The 19,918-nt window shown below is 39.1% G+C and overlaps 1 protein-coding gene across 2 annotated transcripts in view; it reads left to right on the forward strand.

The window, feature by feature from the left end:
- The window catches only part of CCDC171 (coiled-coil domain containing 171), a 219,781-nt gene that overhangs the window by 105,055 nt on the left and 94,808 nt on the right, over positions 1–19,918 (forward strand). For both annotated transcript variants that reach the window (XM_036434112.2, XM_045580256.1), the window contains one exon: positions 4,014–4,199. In XM_036434112.2, the coding sequence (XP_036290005.1) occupies positions 4,014–4,199 (186 nt within the window). The remainder of the gene's footprint in view (positions 1–4,013; positions 4,200–19,918) is intronic.

Raw genomic sequence — 19,918 nt, forward strand, 5'->3', positions numbered from 1 at the left:
ATAAATAATAGCCAAATAAAAATACAAACAAGTATAAAGAAGAAAGTTCAAATCCCTCTAATCTAACCACCTGGGACCAATCACTTTTGAAGTGTGGATGTGTTTTATTCCCTGCATTTTTCTCTGTGTATAAATGTAGATAGGCATATAGAGTAAAAATATTCTTTTCTTTTTTTTTTTACATTTTTAAAGTACTACATTTTCCTGTGCCACTTATTATTAATTTCATTTTAGATAAATTAATATTCTATCATTAATATGTTCAAAATTTGACTGTCCCCTATTTATAGACACTTAATTATTTTCCAAAAATGTTTTGCCATACTTAAATCATAAACAGCTTTTGTGTATACTTTTAAGAGCCAATTCCTTCAGTGTGTGTGTGTGTCTTTCCTTTTTATTTGTTTTCAGTTGCATATACTAACTAAATTTGGGATCTTGAGATGGTCTGCCAAAATGGGAAGAGACATACATCGATGCAATTTGAGATTTAAAATATAGGCAACTATAAATAGGTTTAGCTAATAGTAAACTTCCTGAAAATTGGAAGGTCCTTTATTTATGTTGTTCCCTGTAATATATTTGAATAATTCTAGGTATTCTATACAATAAGATTTCCTAGTTCATACTTAAGTATTAGGAAAATAAGTTAACATATTATCTTTGATTAGTTTGAAAGTAGTCAGGGCTAAATTTCCAGAACCTAGAGAGGTTATAAGAGTCTGAAGAGAAGTTGCTAGAAGGTGACAAATTCTTTTTAAGGGCTCTGGTCGAATAATAACTGACTTGCATCAAAAGCTAAGAATATGTTCCATGAAATATTTAGTGTGAATTCCTTCAACTGAAGTGTAGAAATAACAATAGAATTAATGGAAGTAATAATTGAGGGAATGAGATATGTATAAATTTTTATATTTTGACATACAATTGTGAGGTATAAAATTGTTGATGTAAGAAACATTCAAACCTGTAGAGAATTTTTTATGACTTTGAGTCAAACAGATAATAACTGAAGGGGAGCAAAATCTCAATGGATTGAGAAAATGCTTTAGAAGATGTCAGTTTTGCAGTTTTTTTTTTTTTAATTCATTACAGTCAAGGAGAAAACATAAAAGGAAGGTTACATGGAATTCATTGGTAGTAGATTAAGGGCCAAGAGAAAGCAAAGTCTCTGTGATTGGTTAAAAAGTAAAATGAAGAGACACACTTCTTTTATGTTGGTGGGAATGGGATTGTTACTAATTAACATTTACAGCACATAGAGTGCAGTGAGGGGAACAAGGTAACAGTGCAGGGTTCTGTTGTCTCCTGCTCTGGTGCTGGCAGTTGTGCCCTGAAGGGTCTGGCAAAGATGACTCTGACATTTCAAAGGTATGTTATCTTAGATGCAAAAGGACAACTGACAGGCTCATTTAAGGTAAAGACTGACCTTTGTCAAGGAAGCCACAGGAGTAGGACATGACTACCTCCATGACCCACTTTTAGTGAGGAATGTTTATGTTCAGACCATCCTATGTGGTTGCTTTTAGTCTCTGAGTTGGTGGGGCCCACCGTGCAGGCCTCCTCTGAGCTTGTCAGGTTTAGTTATGTGGCCCCTTTCCATCCACAGAGTTAGTGAGGGTGATTTTTAACATTTAATGACATATTCATAGACAAATATCAGGCATTCACCATAATAACTTTATTTTTTCACCCTAATCACTTTAGAATATTGATTCATTTATTTCTCTTATATCAATAATAGTTCCATATTTTATTTTAAAGACGAGGAATGTGGGGCACAGCATAGCTAAGTGACTTGCCTAGCAAGTCAGGCTCCAAAACTCCTACGTTTAACAATTTCATTGTAGTGGCTAATGTTCATATCAGTTGTGTTAATAAAGGATTGTTTTATTAAAAATGTAATAGATTGGGGGAAAGATGCTGTTTTCCTCTTAAAAAATGGGGAGTGTGCCTGCTGCCACTCATCTTTCACTGATTTCAGGCAAACTGTGTACAAGGAAAATATAATAGCTTGATTAGATTGGTCTAAAATTATAACGTAACATTCAGCCTGCCAGAAGCTATTCAGTACTTTTATTGTTTTGGAATACCATGTTCATCTATGGACAGCTAACAGCCATGATCTTATTTTATTAGCTTCTTAAAGTTGCTTTCTCACACCATCTCTTTGTTATTCTGCATTGTCATACTTGTTTGATCCTGTTTGCAGAAGGCTGAATGGAATTGAGGCAGTCTCCAGGAGGGATCGAGGGACGAGAGAGGCTACATTAGCTAAGGTTTTGGTAAAGGAGGAATTCTGGAGGAGTGGGAAGAAGTCCTGTAGAATGGCAGGGATCTTGATTTATAGAAATCAAACTGAGTTCTAGCAAATTGCTCTCTCTACATGAACCACATGCTTGCTATTGTTGACTCAAGAGGAAACTATTAAGAACATTTCTATTTTTGTCTCATTTGTCAGAAAACTCAGAGGTCAAGTCCACATTCAACTGTATTAATGTATATTTTTCAGATGCATAGAAACTTGTTAAAGGCTTTAATTCCCACAATCATCTATATTAATAAAAGGGTAGTATGCTAATTAGGGCTGATGTCTTCTGGATGACCATCTGCATGTCCTTCTGGACAAAGCCATAGTGGCTGCCTGAGGCTTAGGCAAGCCGCGGATGGGCTCAGGTAAGACTTGGATGGTGGCTGCCATTGCCCAGGGCTGGCCTGAGGCTCACACAGCTGCAATCAGCTGTGAGGCCCAAGGCTCAGGCAGCCATGGTGGCTATCAGTGGCAGCAGCAGCAGTGGAGTGATGGGGTCAGTGCCTTCCCCTGATCTGCCAGGTTGCCTCTGGCAGAGGGAGGCCAGACTGTGGCTTAGGCTAGGGGACAAGGCAGAGGTGGTAAGGGGCAATCAGGCCAGCAGAGGGGAAAGATAGGGGCGATCAGGCCAGCAGGGGGCAAGGTAGGGACAATCAGGCAGGCAGGGGGCAGTTAGGGACAATCAGGCTGGCAGGCAGGCAGAGGCAGTTAGGGGTGATCTGGCAGGCAGGTAAAGTGGTTAGGAACAATCAGGCAGGCAGGCAGAGGGGTGAGGGGTGATTAGGTAGGCAGGCAGGCAGGTGGTTAGGAGCCAGCAGCCCTGGATTACAAGAGGGATGTCTGTCTGCCGGTTTAGGCCTAAATCGGCAGTCAGACATCTCTTGAGGGATCCCAGATTAAAGAGGGTGCAGGCTTGGCTGAGGGACCTCGCCCATCCATGCATGAATTTCATGCACCGGACCTCTAGTCTATATAATAAAAGCCTAAGTGTCCATATGGTGGAATGACCAGAATGACCAGTTGCTATGATGTGCACTGATCACCAGGGGGCAGACGCTCAATGCAGGAGCTGCCCCTTGGTGGTTAGTTTGCTCCCACATGGGGAGCGCTGCTCAACCAGTAGCTGAGCTTATGGCTGGTAAGTGCAGAGGTGGTGGCAGGAGCCTCTCCTGCCTCTGTGGCAGTGCTAAGGTGCAGTGAGCTGAGCAGGTGGTAAGGAGCGAGGGGTCTCAGACTGCGAGAGAGATATATACTTGCTGGCTTAGGCCTGCTCCCCACGAAGCCGGCAGTTGGACATCCCCTGAGAGGTACCAGACTGCGAGAGTGCGCAAGCTGGGCTGAGGGTCTCCCCAATCCAGTACATGAATTTCGTGCAACTGGCCTCTAGTAATTTTTATAAAACATGTTTATATATCAAGATTTAAACTGAACATATGGATTTACTTGAAATAAGTTTCCTAAGATTTTATTTAACTAAATATGATAACTTTGAAAGTATGGCCGTGTTCTTTTAAAAACTAGAGTGATTGTTTTTTATCTTGACTTACGAAATTAAGAAAAACAAATTGTACTTTTGTCATGTATCAGACATTTACAAATGTTTGTGTTATACTATTTACTGTATGCTAGCAAATATAGTTCTGAAGATTAAATGATACAAAATGCTGTTAGCTGATAATTGATTTCCCCCCCCTTATTTCAGAAATTGATCACCCATGAGAAGTTTGAAAGTGCATGTGAAGAACTGAATAATGCATTATTTCGGGAACAGCAGGCACAAATGCTCTTGAATGAACAGGCACAGCAACTGCAGGAGTTGAATTATAGACTTGAATTGCATTCCAGTGAGGAAGCTGACAAAAACCAAACTCTGGGAGAAGCGGTTAAGGTAGGAAAACATTCCTTGCATAATGGTTTGTTTCCTCTGCGCGTGGGTCCTTGAGGGATTCGTGCCTGTCTCCTGAGCAGGGAACTGATCCCAAGAAAAGAAATTTTTATTCTTCAAGAGCGTATATAGATGGAATGAAATACGGTTCTGGAACCTCAATTCCATGTGTATTGAAAATGTAAAAGTAGGTTTTACTTGCTAGTTGAAAGCAAAGTGGAGATTTTCAGTAAATAATATTCCTTATTTCATTTACCTTTCTTGATGCTCCCCCATACCCCACTTTTTAAAACTTGTTTTATGCCCTCCAGACCATGAAACTCCACATATCTGTTGGATTTTGAAAGGTTCCATGTCTAGGTCTCTGATTCTTATGTCAGAACCTGCTTAGGGATGGAGGAGGTTTGTCTAGGAAGAGCTGTTCTCCCTCCCTGTCATCTACTTGTGGGAAAGGTCTCTGGAAGGGAAAATAGAACAGAAATTTTCATTTAGAAAATTTCATTAATAGACTTAGGACTGTGGTGTCTGTTGGCCATAAAGTATAATAGGATTCTAGTTTATGATTACAATACTTGTGGAGCTTTTTTCTAGTGAGGTTATACACATCGGAATGGAACAACTAATTCCAGGAAAACCAAAATGATATAACATGCCTCTATATTGGGTATCATACCTAATATAGTAAGCAACTCAGTTTATATATAACTTATTTTATTCTAACATAATAATGTACATCTTATATAACTTATACTAACATAATAATATATATCTTAATAGCTAAATGCTAATTCTACTAATAGTCAAAATTTATTGAGAAGCTTTCTATTTGTCAGGCACTAAGCTAAATACTTTATAAACAATTCTTGCATATAATCTTCACACAAACTCCATGAGACGATTCTCATTTTGTAAATGAGAAAACTGAGATATAAAGAAGTTGCATAAGTTGTACAACCATTAGTGGTAGACTGAGGGAGTCAGACTTCACATCTGCTTTCCAACCACCACCCATGTGTATTATTAATTCATACATATATATCTCAGGCTCTGTGCTGTGGTCTCTACATAAATTATTTTACATCATTCTTAAGTTATCTTGTGAAATAGGTACTATGATTTCCATTGATTTTTGGTAAATTGAGAGAGATCTCAGTGGAGTTGATTATGGTCTCCTGATCTATAAATATTGAAACTGGGATTTAGTTTTTAGAAACATTAATTTAAAATTATTAACCTGATTTCTTATTATTATAGATTTAGATTCATTCCATTTTTTCTTGCTATTAGAAATATTTCTAAGATGAGCAACGCTGTAGCTAAATCTTTATTTACATAGCTATGATTATTTCCTCAGGGTAATTTCCTAGATGAGAATTACCAGGTCAAAAGCCACATATGTTTTAGTATAACTATTATCATTTGGCCTATAGCAAAATTTTTACCAGTCTTATTCTCTCCTAAAATGTATGAGAATTTCACTGTTTATCTATTCTTGGCTATGACTATTTAAATTCCTCGCCCTTCCTCAATTTGAACAATATGTCATTGTTATTCTTTGTATTTATTTGATCAAGTTGAACATTTCTATAAGTAAACTGGCCATTGAACAACAGTTTTATGCTTCATGTTTCTTAGCATCCTATATAATAAAGAGGTGATATGCAAATTGACCCTCACACCTATTAGTGAGGAACAACCAAATAACTGAACTGCAGGATGTGTGGGGTGACCAGGCCAGCAAGGTGGGCCATGAGGGGCAACCAGGCCATAGGGAGAGGGTGCAGTTGGGGGCAACCAGGCTAGCAGGGGAGGGACCGTAAGAGGTGGCCAGGCCAGTGGGGGAGGCAGTTGGAGTTGACCAAGCCAGCAAGGGGGGCAGTGAAGAGTACTAGGCCAGTGGGGGGGGGCAGTTAGGATCGACCAGGCTGGCAGGGAGGGAGCAGTTGGGGGTGATTAAGCTGGCAGGGGGGCAGTGAGGGGTTATTAGGCCTGCAGAGGTGGGCAGTTGGGGGCAACCAAGCTGGCAAGGGGGGCAGTAAGGGGTGACCAGGCTGGTGGGAGGGCAGTTAGAAGTGCCCAGGCTGGCATGGAGAGTGCAGTTGGGGTGACCAGCCTGGCAGGTGGGACAACTGGGGGAGATTAGGCTGGCAGAGGAGACAGTGAAGGGTGACCAGGCTGTTTGGGGAGGCAGTTAGGAGCAACTAGGCCGGTGCGGGGGAGTCAGTTAGGGATTATCAGGCCAGCATGCAGAGGCAGTGAGGGGTGATCAGGCCAGCAGCAGGGGGCATTAGGGGTGCCCAGGCAGGCAGGCAGGTGAGTGATTAGGAGTTAGCAGTCCAGGATTGTGAGAGAGATGTCTGACTTCCGGGTTAGGCGGATCGGGCCAAAACTGGCAGTCGGACATTCAACCCCCAAGGGGTCCCAGATTGGAGAGGGTGCAGGCTGGGCTGAGGGGACCTCCTCTCCCATGCACGAATTTCATGCACTGGGCCTCTAGTATAATATAATTTTGCTTTGAATAAGCATATAACTATGTCATATTGGAGTCTTTTCTCTTTGCAATAGCTTGTAGTTTGTGTTTAGTTGTAGTATCTTCCAGCAGATAAAAAGCTGTATTAATTTATTTAAAATGCCTGTAGCTTAAATATTGTTGTCAGGAGTGGAGGATTGTTTAATTACTACCTCTTAATTAGAAGTAGCAGGTGGTAATGTGAAAATGCTCTCTTGTGGGAGGCAGCATGATTCAGTAGAAAAAGCACTGGCCTTGGAACAAGTATGTCTGAAATCAAATCCCAGTTCTGTTACTTGGGCAAATAATTTAACCTTTCTGAACCTCAGTTTCCTCTTCTGCAAAATTAGAGATAATGATACTTAAGTTCCAGAAGTTTTATGATAATTAATTAAAATACTGTTTGGAAAGCAAGTATATGCTTGATAATATTCTTCTGTTTTTCAATAATACTTGAACAAGTAGTATTTTTAGTTATAGTTTTTTCTTTAAAAAATATGTATTTCTTGTTCTTCCTTATAAAAACAAAAATAAGATCACAAATAAAGATGGAAAAATATAGAAGGAAAAACAAATTACTTATAATTTAAAAATGACCACTTTTTAACATTTGGGGTTTTGTTTTTAATCATTTAATATCTATATTAATATAATCATTTAATATCTATATCTAATCCTATATAATGAAAGGGTAACATGCAAATAGACCGAACGGCAGAATGACCAGTTGCTATGATGTGCACTGACCACCAGGCGGAAGACTCTCAACTCAGGAGCTGCCCCCAGTGGTCAGTGCGCTCCCACCGGGGGAGTGCCGCTCAGCCAGAGGCCCTGAAGCTGGGCTCACAGCTCAGTAGTGGTGGCAGGAGCTTCTCCAGCCTCTGCAGCAGCACTAAAGATGTCCAACTGACAGCTTAGTCCCGTTCCCCGTGGGAAGCGGGCCTAAGCTGTCAGTCGCACATCACCTGAGGGCTCCCAGACTGTGAGAGGGCAGGCGGAGGGCCGAGGGACCTTCCTGAGTGCATGACTCTCATGCACCAGACCTCCAGTAGTTTTTATAAATCCTACTTTGGACTTGATTCTCAAAATGGCCTTCCTTTATGATACAGTTAGATTTTGGGTAACATCCTTCTTGTATTAAGAGTAAAGGAGCCCAGCAGGTGTGATTCAGGGGTTGAGTGTTCAATTGAGAATTATCTTCAAAATGGTCCAACCCTTGTAGAACCAGTATGACCTCATAGAAAGAAATTTAAAATATTCAGCAGGGATGCTTCAGAGAACACAGTAGGGACTTTAATGGAAAATTCAATATTACAAAGCATGTAAAGAAATGACTTGTACATCAGATGAGAAAATTTGCACCTCTGGTGGCAGGAATGCTATTTAAGATATTGAAAGGTAGTTTAAGAGATATTTTAAAATAATATTTTTAAATGTTCTGAGAAATAAGGTATGGATAGAAATTTTAAGATAAGAAATGAAAATCATCATTGAAATGAAAAACTCAGTGAATGTTTTGAATATTGGGTAGATATAAATGGAAAGATATCAGTGGATTGGAATTGTCTATCTGAATTGTTACAATTTTGTAATCCTGTCCATGAAAATCCTAGACATTGGTTGAGAGAGAATGGCTTATGGAAAAAAATCAAGGATTTATTCACAAGTCTCCCAGGTAGTTTTGTCTAACTCTGATCCAGCTTTTATTCACCTTTTCATCATCATTTCTGTCATGTTTAATTCTATCCCATTGAGCTCCAGGAGCCTGAAAGGTCTCAAAGATGCATGCCTCCTCTTTGCACCCTGTATCATTCATTCCTCACCTTTTGTAGCTGCTCTGGCTTTTTATTGCTTTTGTGCTTTATTATTTTTCACTCTTAAAACATTAATTACATATGAATGAGAAAGATGAAGCAAGAAGAAAAAGGAGTGTGTTTTTCAAATTTCAAATGGAATAATTTGCAAAGATTTTTTGGAGTCATATAATTGTGTAAAGGGTCACATTTTATGAGTATTTACTTTCTTTTTATTTAAAAAATGCCCTAACCTTTATATTATTAATAAAATTAATAAAATTATTATTAATAAAAATACTGAGGGTATATGAATGTTGCAGTGAAGTCATTTAATAATTTTGTATTATAGCTGTATTTTCTCTAGTAAACTTTTAAAAATTCATTTACTTTAAAAAACTTAAACCATTTTTAGTTGATAAACCCTGATTATAATAATAATTAAAATTTATCACATAACCCATTTTTATAAAGTAGGATTATTAACATCATTACTTAATTTAAGTCTTATCATTTTTTACTTTAATCACATATATTTTTATCTTCCTAATGACTTATACCATTGAGACCTTTAAAGTAGTCAATTATGTTTCAAGGTCATTGGAAAAAAATTAAGAAAACAACAGCTCTCACATCATTAAAAAAATAGTAATTTAACAGACAAGATTCAAGCTAGAAGTTAAAGGCTTCACAAAAGGTTATTCCCATTTTTGTTACACTGAACAGAAAAATCCTACCTAATAAAAGAGTAATATGCAAATTAACCATTATATTATAAAAATATATAATAAAATGAAAAATACCTTTTCATTTTAAATTTATGACATAATACCCCCCAAATTGTATGTTCTCATGAGTAATTTTAAAATATCTTTTTCCACGTTTAAATTTGTCCTCCGTGAACAGTAATCTGAGATTAGAATTATATTTCTTAATTGAGTACTATGTTTGGGGTAGATGATATTTAAGTATTACTTAAAATATGTATATAACGGCTATAGTATTTTGAAGCATACAGTTTAACTTTGTCTAAACATTTTTATAAACATTATTTTTTTAAATTAAACATGCTCATAATAAGAACAACTTAAAAAATGCAGAAAAAAGGAAAAACAACACCACAGAAAAAAAAACCCCGCAAAAAAGTATATATAATTTCATTATCACCCATATAAAAACATTATTAAGATTTTGGCAAATATAACTGAAGTGTGTATTATATATAGTTTTATATTCTGGTTTTTGTGTGTGTGTGTGTGTGTGTGTGTAGAGTGGTGTGATTTACATTTACATCATTTTAGAATTTATTAGAATGTAGGTTAAAACAGGGAGACCCATCAGGCTAACAATATAATCTAGACCAGAGATGATGGTGGCTTAGACCAGGCGGGTAGGAGTAAAGAATGGTGAAATTCTGGGTATATTTGCTTTGTGAAAGTTAAACATAAAGAATTGCTAATTTTATTAGATGTGAAGTGTGAAAGATAAATCAAGGATGATCCTCAGTAACTGGGAGAACGAGATTGACATTTATTAAGAACACTAGAGGCCTGCTGCATGGAAGAATGGGCCTTCCTTCCCCTGGCTGCCGGCACTGCCCTTGCTCTGGCTGGAGCTGCCTTTCTGCCTTCCCACACTGCCCAGAGGCTTGGAGCAGCTGGGGAGCGCAGAACACATGCTTGGTCGCCTTGGCCTTGCCCTGCACCCGGTCACAAAGTGCCTGCGTATGCAAATTAACCTACCATCTTTGTTGGGTTAATTTGCATACTCCTGATTGGCTGGTGGGCATCGCCAAGGTATGGCCAATTTGAATCTTACTCTTTTATTAATGTAGATTTAAACACCTTGTTGTAATGAACCATGCAATATTCCATTTTATGAATGTGTTGAAATGTATTTACTATTTTCCTGTTGTTGGGAATTCAAACTGTATTTATTTTTTAATATTAAAATTAAGATGAGCATCTTATAATTAAGTCTAACTACATAGCTGCTTATATTCTCAGGGCAGAGCTCAAGAAACAGATTTATTGGTTCAAAAATATAGTTTAAGTGGTGTGTGTGTATAGTGTGTGCACGCGTGCTAAGCGTATGCATATTTATTTAGATTGGTGCTTACATCTGAAAGGGTGTATCAGAGCACCTCCTTGTCCCCATTCTCATCAGCATTGGATGTCATTAGGCATTATCATTAAGATATCAATAACAGCAAATCAAAACCAAGAACATTTGCCAGTGTGACAGATATTGTTTTGTTTTGCACAAAGCATAAAAAGGAACAATGAATTTCCCCCACACGGGTGTTTTTTATTTAAATAATTTTATGTAAACTTAATTTACTATTTTTATGTAGTTTCAGAGATGAGGGAGAACTAACATTTCTAAGCATACACTTTTGTTATACACATTATAAGGCACTTCATATTATTTTATTTTACAGTTTCAACATTTTAAGAAATAAGTAATATTGCTTACATCATGTAGATTAAGAAACAAAAATAATGCCGAAACTGGTTTGGCTCAGTGGATAGAGCATTGGCCTGCAGACTGAAAGGTCCCAGGTTCGATTCCAGTCAAGGGCATGTACCTTGGTTGTGGGCATATCCCAGTGGGGATGGCAGGAGGCAGCTGATTGATGTTTCTCTCTCATCAATGTTTCTAACTCTCTATCCCTCTCCCTTCCTCTCTGTAAAAAAATCAATAAAATATATTAAAATAAAAAGAAACAAAAATAATTGCAAAGAATTTGACAATATACATGATCAAGTTGCTTTATATAAAAGCCAAATACATTTAATATCCATTAAAAGGCCTTTCTTTGGGCCCTTAATATATTCAGAAAGTATTATTATTGAAAACTGTAATGTTAATATTATCACAGCAGGAAATTTTCATTTTATATTTAAGAAAAGTAAATTGCTTCACACCTATTTAAAAGGAAAGTTAATTGGTGCTATATGTTTTCTTTGCATATTATAACAATATTTTCATGACAATAAAAAAATTAAGCATCTTATATTTTAGAACAGATATTATTACTTCTAGACTTGAATATATGCATGTTTCTATTACCTGTCATATGTTGCCCACTTTAAGAAAACACAATAGCGATGAATCTGGTTTTCTTTTAGCAAGCCACTTAATCATATTCTAAATTATTTAGACTACACAGTAGAGAAAGTACTTTTCTGAGCTTTACAAAAAGAAGTTGTACAATTTGCTATCAGAATTTCATATTATTATAAAAAAATCACATTGATTTTCTAGTTTTAAATCATATATACACAGCGGGTCCTCAAATAAAATAATTTTGTTCAATGTTTCATTATAATGTTGATGAAGTGCCAAGGGAATTTAACTCTAATTTATATCAATTAGCCTGCAGTAAAATTTATTTTAATATGTCACTTAAAGTAACAGAGCCTATAGATGAGATTAAGTGAGGACTTACTCTATACACAGATATAGATACATATATGAGCACACTCAGTTTATGTATACATACATACTATATGACTGCATACTTTTTATATAAGTAAATTACATTTACTAATACTAGTATTTGATTTGTTTATAAATTTATAACAATTTTAAGTAGAATTATATTTTCCCTTATATATTAATTTTATGTAAATATATAAACTATAGATGTATGTACTAGTATATCTTAATGTATGCATGTATGCATATCATAATGTATACTGTTAGAAATCTATTTTATGACTTGTGGTCTTTGTCATTTGCATGGGAGTCTTCTATTGGCTCTTTGCCCTTAGGTCACTTCTAACAATTGGTGGTATGCTGCCCCAGGTGGTGGCACGTACTTTGATTCACATGATCTTTTGGTCTAAATTGATAAAGTCTGTGCTTTAGTTAGCTAAGGTCTGGATTAGAATTAAGAATTTCACAGGATTTTCTTTGTTGATTTGTTTGTGGTAATTAAAAGAGCACAGTTCATGTAGGAAAACTGGCTGATTTCTATCCTGTTAAGAAACAAACTAGAGGCCCAGTGCACAAAATTTGTGCACGGGGTGTGTGGGGGTGGTCCCTCAGCCCAGGCTGCACCCTCTCTTATCTGGGATTCCTCTCAAGTTCCAGGACTGCTGGATCCCAACTGCTTGCCTGCCTGCCTTCCTGATTCCCCTAACTGCTTCTGCTTGCCAACCTGATCACCCCCTAACCACTCTCCTACCAGCCTGATTGCCCCTAACTGCCCTCCCCTGCAGGCCTGGTCACTCCTAACTGCTGTCCCCTGCAAGCCTGGTTCCCCCGCAATTGCCTTTCCCTGCAGGCTCGGTCCCCCTCAACTGTTCTCTTATGCAGGCCTGGGTTTTCCCCAACTGCCCTTCCCTGCAGGCCCGGTTGCTCCCAACTTTCCTCCTCTGCCGGCCATCTGTGGTGGCCATCTTGTGTCCACATGGGGGCAGTCATCTTGTGTGTTGGAGTGATGGTCAATTTGCATATTACTCTTTTATTAGATATCTGGTGCACGGGTGAGGTCTGGCAGATTTGCCCTGAAGGGTGTCCCAGATCACTCTTGGGGTGTGGGGCGGCCTGGGCAAGGGGCCTGTGGTGGTTTGCAGGCAGGCCACACCCCCAGCGATCCAAGTGGAAGCTCTGGTATCTTGGATTTATTTATCTTTTATAATTGAAACTTTGTGGCCTTGAGGAGAGGCCCAGGTAGGCCAAGGTGGGTGGGAAGCTTGGCTTCCTCCATCACCAGGGAAACCCAAGCCTCCTGCTCGCTCCGTGGCTGTAGCCATTTTTGTTGGGATTTATTTATCTTCTATAATTGAAACTTTGTAGCCTTGAGTGGAGTTCAGGGCCAGCCAAGGTGTGCAGGAAGCTTGGCTTCCTCCATTGCCAGGGAAACTCAAGCCTCTTGTTCACTCTGTGGTTGTAGCCATATTGGTTGGGTTAATTTGCATACTCACTCCTGATTGGCCGATAGGCGTGGCTTGTGAGTGTAGCAGAGGCAAGGTCAATTTGCATATTACTCTTTTATTAGATAGAGTAATGTGTGTACCATTTTATTAATCCTTTAGTATTGTCTATCCCTAGACTCATTATTGTACTTCAATGCAATATTTACTTTGACAGCCTAGTGGTCAATCATTGCCTGAATTCTAACATGGCTAATAGTATTATTATGAGACTAGTGGCCGGGTGCCCAAAATTTGTGCGGTGGGTGGAGGGTGGGGGGTCCCTCTGCCCAGCCTGCACCCTCTCCAATCTTGGACCCCTTGGGGGATTTTCAACTGCTGGATTAGGTCGCAGGGATCAGGCTTAAATTGGCAGTTGGACATCCCTCTTACAATCCAGCACCGCTGGCTCTTAATCACTAGCCTTCCTGACTGCCTGATCACCCCTAACTGCTTCTGTCTGCCAACCTGATCGCCCCCTAACTGCTCCCCTGCTGGCCTAATTGATGCCTTACTGCTCCCCTGCCAGCCTGATCACCCCCATTGCCCTCCCTTTCTGGCCTGATTGTCCCCAACGCTTTTATTAGTATAGATATGACTCTTCACAGAAAATTTCACTAATCCTGCTTTATAATAAGGGCTTGATGATTGAATCATTGGGGCCAGACACAAAGATTTCCTTTATTTGAATAGTGGAGGGAATAATTATCTTGTCTTTAAGTTGCCCTGAAATTAAAATGACATAATGACTTAGAAAACTATAAAAGCACCATATAGAGACAACTGTCTTTTTCATGTACTGAAAAGACAATAAAGTGATAAAATGAAAAACACTAATTTTATTCTCCCTCTTCCTTTATAGCCTATATTTAAACTTTGAAATTTATAAAAATTTCACTCCTATTTTCATTTCTTTACATTCAGTATTACTTTGTATTAGTTTCAGGATTTATATTAGTTACAAAATAGTGGTTAGACAATCATATACTTTACAAAATATTCCCCAGTATTTCCAGTACCCACCTGGCATCATACCGTCATTAGAATACTATTGACTATATTCCCTATCTAAGTGACAATAGGTTTACAGCTTCCTCCCAGTCTTTCTTTTGTGTTGCTTGCCCTTCCTTTTCTTTCTCACTTCTTCCCTCATTTTCTTTATGTACTACTTCAATTGGCCCTCAAAGGTCAGCGAAGGCACTGGGGCATGCTTAATCCATTTTACAGACCAGGAAACTGAGGCCAATTCCAGTTGACTGCAGAACTGGACTCAGCATGCAGGGAGCCCTCACATCAGCGCTCTTTGCCCTACCAAGGGACAGCCTAGGGCCAAACAGAACATACCTCCCTGTCAGGCTTCGGCTTCCTGAACCTCATTCTCAAGCACCTCTTCATCATGAATGCCCCACATTCTTTCCTCTCCCCTGCCTCCACCCCCATTCTTTACTTCCCCACCTCCCCCAGCCCCACCTTCTAGGGAGCAGGTGGTAGGCTTCTCACTCACCGTGCTGCTTGCATGGGGTGTGTCTGGGTGAGAACTAGGGGCGGGGCGGGCGCAGGCTTGCTTCTGGGCTGCGGTGGGAGCAGGAGCCTCTCAAGTGCACAGGCTGCTGCGACGAGGCCCGGTTAGCACTGGGGGCTTTGTCCAACTGCTGCAGTAGGGTACCGGGCAGTGCAGCGCTCCTCAACCCCTGCCTCAGGGCTGCAGCTCCGCTCCCCTCCGCCGGGGCGTCCTTCCACTCCGGCAATCATCGCCTCTTATTGGGGCCTACCTGCATCTTGGGGCCATTGCAATCATCGCCTCTTATTGGGGCCTACCTGCATCTTGGGGCCATTGCAGATCCCCACCCACCGACTCCCTGCCCAGGCCTTAGCCCCCTCTGGTGCACCCCAACTCTGCGCTGCTCGGCGCCCCTTGGGCTGCCTGCCTCCTGGCTGGCCGCTTCTCCGAAGCCATGGCTCTCACCCAGGAGCTGCTCCTCAGGCGGGCCAAGAAGGACATAGGGCATGAGTCTTGAACCTCCACATCCCATTCTGGATTTCCTGCTGCACCTCCTCTCCGTTTGATGTCTTAAACCAGCACCAGGTTCGTGCATCCTGTGGCCTCCGCGGCCTGGTAGAGTCGGTCTCTGCGAACCTGTGGATCTGTGGCCAGAGGCCCAGCCCGGGGTTCAGCAGCCCCATGTCTGCTGGAGAGGGGTCTTGGAGAAGGACCAGAGCCCTTTCGTCATTAGCTCCCCAACTCCAGAGGAGGCACCACAGGCTCAGTCCCCAGCTGCCTCAGCTGCAGCCTCCCCTCCTTCCCCCCCCCCCCCCCCTAGCCTGCTGCACGTGCAGTCTCCAAACTGGTCCTTACATTACGGAGTAATGGATAATTAACATATTTCTTTATTATCATATAGGATAGTCACTATCTACATGGCACTGAGATTTTAGGCCAGTCTGTTGTTAAAATGTTTCTTTATCTCTTGGGTTCTCAGACTTGGGTGGTGGTAATTATTTACTGTATCTAGAGAAATAACTAAAGAGATGGAAGGCACTTACTTTTCTTCTGCTTTGTCTAACTCTCTAAAGTTTTCATTCTCACTGTGTGTCTGAATTGAAAGCCATGATTCTGAAAATACATGAGATGAGAATGAGAAGAAACAGAGAGACAAAAGATCTAAAGTTGTGAGATTGAATAACCAGGGAACCATGAAAGTTACTGATTTCAAAGCCTAAAGCATGTAAAATTTAAATTGCTATGAATCGACTTACCATATGTTTTCTCTCTTACTAGGAAGACAGTGCAAAACTTGTAATGCAGAGATTTGGTATATGTGTTAAAACTATATTTAAAGTACATGTGGGAACTATGTTAAAGCTACATGTAAAAATTATTTTTATATATATATATATATATATATATAAAAGCCTAAGCAACTGTTAGTACCAAACGATTGAAACGACCATTGAAACGACCGGAATGACTGGTTGACCAGTCACTATGATATGCACACTGACCATCATGGGGCAGACACTCAATGCAGGAGCTGCCTCCAGGTGATCAGTGTGTTCCCACAGCCAACCTCCCTTGGTCCCTCCCCAAAGCTGGCCAGCCCCAATCAATGGGGGAGGGAGCAGCCAGCCAACTTCCCACTGCCCTTCCCTCTGGCTGGCCTGGCCCTGATGGTCCCTGATCGGGGATGGGGTCAGCCAGGCTGGTCAGGCCAGGGGAACCTAACCCATTCATGATTTTGTGCACCCAGTCTCTAGTGTGTCATAATAGTAACAAATATCTAAAGAGGCTCACTACTAAATGAGTGAGATTGGGGAAGTCTTGTGTAGATTGTTAAGACTAATAAATTTATCTGTTGTTTTTGGTAGAAGAGTCGGTGTTCCTGTAGACTTGAGATTTGACTGGGGTCAATGGTCCTCAAGCAGTGATACTATTGGTAGTACCCAGAAAAGACCTGTTAGAATGATGTTTGGGACAGTTTTTACACTTGATCTTAGCCAAAAGGCCGAGAAGCGATATTTGGGACAGTTTTTATATTTTCATAAGTGACTAAGCCATTAAGTGTGTATCTAGTTTAAACTAAATATCCTTACAACCAAGTGTTTTGTTGTTTGTTTGTTTCTGTGGTGGTGAAAAGTTCTCAGAAGTAAGACATGAAAGATCAATAAGCTCTAGATTAGGGGTGTCGAACTCAATCAGAGAAGGGGCCAAAATCTAAAATCCAGCCTAAATCACGGGCCGAATGGTTTACTGAACAGTCATAAACTGTCATTGTGATGGAAATGCAGCGGAGTGCAGTGATGACAGCGCGGTGCGGGCCACATTGCAAGGCCTGGCGGGACGGATTTGGCCCACGGGCCTTGTGTTTGACACATGTGCTCTAGATGATCAAATGAGATTTACTTTAGCTTTAAACATTTCAGGTATGCTGTAATCAGAGGGTACATAAATTACCTCTATGGCATTAAAATTCATATATTCTGTAGTGACAGTGGAAGTAGGGGTATTTATTTTCTAAGTTCTGTACTATTGTTTGCTTTTATTAGAAAGAAAGCATATTAAAAAAGAGGTTTTCCTAAGCTAATCTATACCGAACAGCTACCTGGTATTCCCAGTAATTTCCAATGATAATAAACTCCACAGTAATAGGAAATGCAGACTTTGACAATTAGATATTCTCATTTAATGCAATTCTCTTTCTTGTGAAATCATGCACTCAGAGTTATTGAACATAATATCAAAAACTTTTTTCTTTGAAATACTGATTCTCTGCTTATTATTGGGAGTTGAAAGTGAAACCATTGGATATTGAAGGGCAATCAAGAACCTATGGATATTGTGCATATTTGTAGTTCTATAAAGATAGATTTCAAACACAGTTTAAGAATTGTGTAGAAATTGCTCTAGCCAGTTTGGTTCAATGGATAGAGCATCTGTCTGCGAATTGAAAGGTCCCAGGTTCGATTCTGGTCAAGGGCACATTTCCAGGTTGTAAGCTCTATCTGCAGTGGGGGACTTGCAGGAGGCAGCTGATCCATGATTCTCTCTTATTGTGGATTTTCTATCACTCTCTCCCTCTTCCTTCCTCTCTGAAATCAGTAAAAATATATTAAAAAAAGAAAAGAAAAAAGAATTGTGTAGAAATTGAACATAGAGATCCTGTTGAAGAACTTCTTTAAAGTTGAGTGATTCGTTGCCCTGGCTGGTATGGCTCAGTTGGTTGGAGCATCATTCTGTACACTGAAATGTTGCAGGTTCGATTCCCAGTCAGGGCACATACCTAGGTTTCTGGTTCGGTCTCTGGCTGGGCCACATATAAGAGGCAACCAATTGGCATCTGTTTTGTTTTTTGTTCTCTCTCTCTCTTTTTCTCTCTCTCTCTTGTTCACTCTCTCTCTCTCTCATTATTTCTAAAATCAATAAAAAACATACTCTGGTGAGGATTAAAAAAAGTTGAGTGATTCATTGTACATATTATAAATATATTATAATATATTTATAATATGTACAATGAATTTCAGCCATTTAGCAATTTTGGCTCTTTCCCCATCATTTCTTAAGGCCATATCTTAATTTTTATGATCATAAAACTGTACTCTGCAGGTACTTTTAAAAATATTAGTAACTACAAACAAAGTAGAAACAGACCCATAGATACAGAGACCTGATGGATGGTTGCCAGAGGGGAGAGTGGTTTGGGGACAGGGTGAGAAAAGTGAAAAGAATAATAAGGTCTAATTGGTAGATACAAAATAGTCATGGGGATATAAAGTACAGCATAGGATATAAGTACAACCAATGGACATAAAACTCTGGGGAGGGAAGGTATGAATGGGAGGGGGGACAATGTTAAAATATGTACACAGATAATAATTTAATGAAGTAAAATAAAAAAATAAAAAAAATAAAGTACAGCATAGGGAATGTAGTCAGTCGAATTGCAATAACTATGTATGGTGGCAGGTGGGTACTTGAAATATTTTAAAAGGAATCACTGTGTAAAGTATATGATTGTCTGTCTACTATGCTGTACACCTGAAACTAATACAAAATAGTGTTGAATGTAAACTGTAGTTGAAAAATAAAATAAAAATAAAAGAAAGCAATAAAAATATGTTAGTAACTTCAAAGATCAAATTAAAGTGAAACCAGAAGTTAGATCATGTAAAAGAAGAGAGCTACTCTAGGACTTTTTTTTTAGTGCCTAAGAATTAAAATCATACTTGTCACTTTCTTAATCTTCTGTTTCTATTAATTTATGAAACCTGGAACTGGAGGCTTAATGGCATTATTTCCACATTGTAATTATACTAATAAACATCTTTGTCCATGACCCTGGAATTTATAGTGCAGCAGGAAAGATTTATTGATTTATGCTTTGGAAGAAAAATGGGATTATTGCATAAGTAGATTGTATATTAAGCACATTTACTTGCATACCATTTTTTCAGTTAGTTTGAGCTGTAACTTATTTTAGATTTTCTTTTAAAAAATGGGGTTCTTGTTAAATCCAGATTCCTGTGAGATCTTTGTTATATTATTGAGTCAACTACAAAGTAACTATTCTACCTTGAAATGTGCAAAAAGAATCAATAGACCTACAAAACTGCTTTAAAAAATGTTTGAAATCATATTTTTCCTGGTAGCTTGAATATCAATGTATATGACTTTTATGGGTTTCTTTCTTTCTTTGATTTTGTTGCAATATTAAAGTCCCTTATAGTTAGAGGGTGTTTGGGTATCAGGTTTTGATTTTTTTTTGTCCCCTGCCCTGGCTTCCTATTTGTTTGTCTTGCTTTTTGTAAAGAAGTATTACTTACATGGAATTTTCTTTAGGCTGCCTTTTCTTTCATCTTCATTAACTTTCCCCATAATCTCCGTTTTCTTTTCACTAAAATTTAAGTCTATAAATATATATATTTTTTTGAACTTTTGGTTGTGAAACATCATAGGCCAAGTAAATCTACACAGTCTACCATGCTTCTCAGTGATATACAAGT

This window comes from Pipistrellus kuhlii, unplaced genomic scaffold, assembly GCF_014108245.1.
Source record: "Pipistrellus kuhlii isolate mPipKuh1 unplaced genomic scaffold, mPipKuh1.p scaffold_m20_p_12, whole genome shotgun sequence".
Lineage (NCBI taxonomy): Eukaryota > Metazoa > Chordata > Mammalia > Chiroptera > Vespertilionidae > Pipistrellus > Pipistrellus kuhlii.